Source organism: Rhagoletis pomonella, unplaced genomic scaffold (assembly GCF_013731165.1).
Source record: "Rhagoletis pomonella isolate Grant_MI unplaced genomic scaffold, Rhpom_1.0 Rhpom_scaffold_00003, whole genome shotgun sequence".
NCBI lineage: Eukaryota > Metazoa > Arthropoda > Insecta > Diptera > Tephritidae > Rhagoletis > Rhagoletis pomonella.
The window spans coordinates 53311747-53315327 of NW_023458557.1; the positions used below are offsets into that span (position 1 = coordinate 53311747).

The 3581-nt window shown below is 47.9% G+C and overlaps 1 protein-coding gene across 1 annotated transcript; it reads left to right on the plus strand.

Moving 5' to 3' along the window:
• Window positions 1–1319: 1319 nt before the first annotated feature.
• Window positions 1320–2876, plus strand: LOC118736298. Its single transcript, XM_036466395.1, has one exon. It carries the CDS (start codon window positions 1320–1322, stop codon window positions 2874–2876), a length of 1557 nt encoding a protein of 518 aa, XP_036322288.1.
• The last annotated feature ends 705 nt before the right edge of the window (window positions 2877–3581 follow it).

Consider the following 3581-nt stretch of genomic DNA (forward strand, 5'->3'; position numbering starts at 1 on the left):
ATACGCCGCCAATACCGAGCTTGGCTTTAGTGTATTTTTTCCAACAGTAAAGGCTCAGCCCAACGTACAACGATGTGTTTTAGTCAAACAAACCAGCGACCAAGAGCTTCACGACCTGGTGGCTGATTATTTCACCATAGAAAGCTTCGGAGTGAAACCAGCGCCCCCTGTTGAAAGTGCAGATGACACCCGAGCGAAAGTAATCTTACATACAACAACGCGTCGAGTAAACGGAAGGTACGAAACAGGGCTCTTGTGGAGGAGTGACGACATTATTCTGCCAGAAAGTTACTCAATGGCATACAGGCGACTTCTTGGCATCGAAGGATTACGCCCGGAAACTCCAGCCAGAAGAGATAGCCTCATTACAAAACAAAACATGGTATTTGCCGCAATTCGGCGTGGTTAACCCTAACAAGCCAGGGAAATTGAGGCTTTGATGCCGCTGCTGAAGCACATGGTGTGTCACTGAATGCTCATCTCCTGAAGGGTCCGCAAGATCTTTGTGCATTGCCATCGGATTTGTTTCACTTTCGTAAGGGAGCAATAGCTGTATGTGGAGACATCAAGGAGATTTTCCACCAGATTTTAGTCCGCCCGGAAGACAGATGTGCACAAAGATTCCTTTGAATAAATGGTAACACTACGCAAGATCCCGATGTTTATGAGATGAAGGTGATGACATTCGGTGCTGCTTCCTCGCCATGTTGCGCGCAATTCGTCGAAGCAGCCAACGCTCTGGAGCATGCATGTTAATCACGCCACACGAGCAGTTAAGTCCATCCTAAACTATCACTACGTGGACGAGTTTGTAGATAGCTTCAGCAGTAAATCGGAGGCTATTGAGGTTGCGGGACAAGTACGTGCAATACACCAACGCGCTGGTTTCGAGCTGCGAAACTTTGTTTCAAATTCTGAAGCGGTAATAACTGCTTTGTGTGGCACTGACGTCACGGTTCCCATCGTCAGCAAAGACAGCCTGCCAATTGAAAAGGTCTTAGACATGTACTGGCAGCCGTCCGATGACGAGTTTAGGTTCAAGCTGAGATTCCATGGCGTAGACGAGAAGGTCATAAACGGCGATAGGCGCCCCACAAAGAGAGAACTGCTTAGTATGGTAATGTTCATATTCGACCCGCTTGGATTCTTGAGCCATTTCACAATCGCAGCGAATTTGCTCATGCGGGAGGTTTGGAGACGAAAGATCTGCTGGGATGACCCATTGTCTGACGGTGTTAATGTCGCCTGGAACAATTGGCGGCGGTACGTTGCCTTTAGCTCTAGACTTACGCATTCCAAGAAATTATTTTCGAAACGGTATGCCACAAGATCTTCAACTCCACATCTTCGTGGACGCCAGCGAAGATGCCTTTGTCGCCATATCGTATTGGCGTACCACGAATTCAGCTGGCGAAATAGAAGTCGCCTTCGTATGCTCCAAAGCTAAATGTGCACCCCTGAAGCCAATCAAGGTCCCGCGTCTCGAACTCCAAGTAGCCATTCTGGGTACTCGTCTGATGCAGACGTTACGAGAGGAGCATGCAGTCAAAGCATCCAGCTGTATCCTCTGGTCAGACTCAAAAACGGTTGTGAAGTGGATTAAGAGCGAACACCGCCGATACAAGCCATTTGTGGCGCATCGTGTAGCAGAAATTCTGTCTGCAACGACGCCTTCAAATTGGATATGGCTCTCTACGGCTGAGAATGTTGCTGATGAGGCGACCCGAGCAAAGAGCCGTCACGAATATTGTTCCACGTCACTTTGGCTATGTGGCCCGAAATTTCTTCTCAGCAATGAAGTGGACTGGCCAAAAGAAGCTGGATTCAACGACCAGAGCTTGAAAGATGAAGAAGAGCTGAGCCCGAAATTCGCCCGGTTGGTTGTGAGTAATAGACCTGATGATATTAATCGTTTTTCGTCGTTTAATAAACTCGTGAGAACTACTGCTTGGGTGCTGCGATTCACGAAGAGATGTCGTTGTGGCCGACGTGCTTGGCATGCTGAGCAGTGGGGTTTGATATCGGAAGAGGTGGACGCATCAAAAAAGCTTCTTTTTCGTCATTTCCAAGAAGAAGCATTTGCCCTCGATCTCCAGAGTATCGCAGATGGCATTCCTATCCCACTAACCTGCGATCTATACCAGTTGTCGCCATACAAAGACGAAGACAATGTGCTGCGAGTTAATGGTCGCATAGATGCTGCGAGTTGGTTGCCGTTTAGTACGAAACGTCCAGTTATATCGCCATCCAATCACGCTCTTACAAAATTGTTGGTACAACATCACGCTGTTCTTAAACACCAGAACACCGAAGCAACAATTTGTGAAATTCGAAGAACCTACTGGATTCCACGCCTACGTCAACTTCTCCGGAAGATTATAGCCGATTGCCTCGTTTGTCGTATAAATAAAGCTGCACCAGTTACCTCACTTATGGGACCGCTGCCAGTGGATCACCTTGAGCCCTTTGTGCGACCATTTACATACACTGGCTTAGATTACTTCGGCCCTATTATGGTCACTATAGGACGCCGGCAAGAAAAGAGGTGGGTGGCGCTCTTCACTTGCTTGACGGTAAGAGCCGTCCACCTAGAGTTGGCTTACGTCTTGAGTACGGATGCATGTATCATCGCAATTCGAAATTGCATCAACCGGCGCGGCGTGCCAGTAAGGTTACGTTCGGACAACGGGAAGAATTTCGTCGGAGCAAACGAAGAGGCCAATAAGTTTTCTGAGGTTTTCGACTGCGAAAGGGTACAGAATGAACTAGCGTCGAAGGGTATTCAATGGAGGTTTAACTGCCCTGTCAATACATCAGAAGGAGGCGTATGGGAGAGAATGGTGCAGTGCGTAAAAGGAGTTTTACGGAACGCTTAAGGAAGTTGCACCAAGGGAACACACCATTCAATGTTTCCTCGGCGAAGCTGAGAACATCGTCAACTCGCGCCCGCTTACGCACCTACCCATCGCTCCAGACCAAGAAGAACCGCTTACTCCTAACCACTCCTTGTTCGGTTCGGCGAACACAGCACAAACACCAAGTGTCAACAAGGAACCCGAAAGGATGTGTTCGCTACGAAATCAGTGGCGTATCGCTAGACAACTTCGTGACCACTTTTGGAAAAGGTGGATCCTTGAATACCTACCCACTTTAACGCGACGTGTCAAGTGGTGCCAGGGCACACAACCAATCGAACTTGGTGACACAGTTTTTATATGCGACGCGATTGTTCCAAAGAGGCAATGGTGTCGTGGAATCATCGAGGAAGTCTACCCAGGAGCTGATGGAGTGATCAGGAAGGCAAATGTCCGTACCAGCAACGGAATCGTTAGACGCGCCTCATCTAAGCTAGCCATTCTTAATTTAGAAAATAGTGAATCAGTGTGATTCACGGGGGAGGGATGTCGCGAAACGCCTAGCAAATGCAACGCTGTTATTTCAAACTTTAAAATTGTTTATTTATAAATGCGGCAACTCTGTATGTTTATTTGTGAACATGGCAAGATTGTAAACCACGGTTCCATCTTCAGCGATTTGACGAATTCACTCGTTGCAAAAAGCCGACAGAGACGGAACCGCGG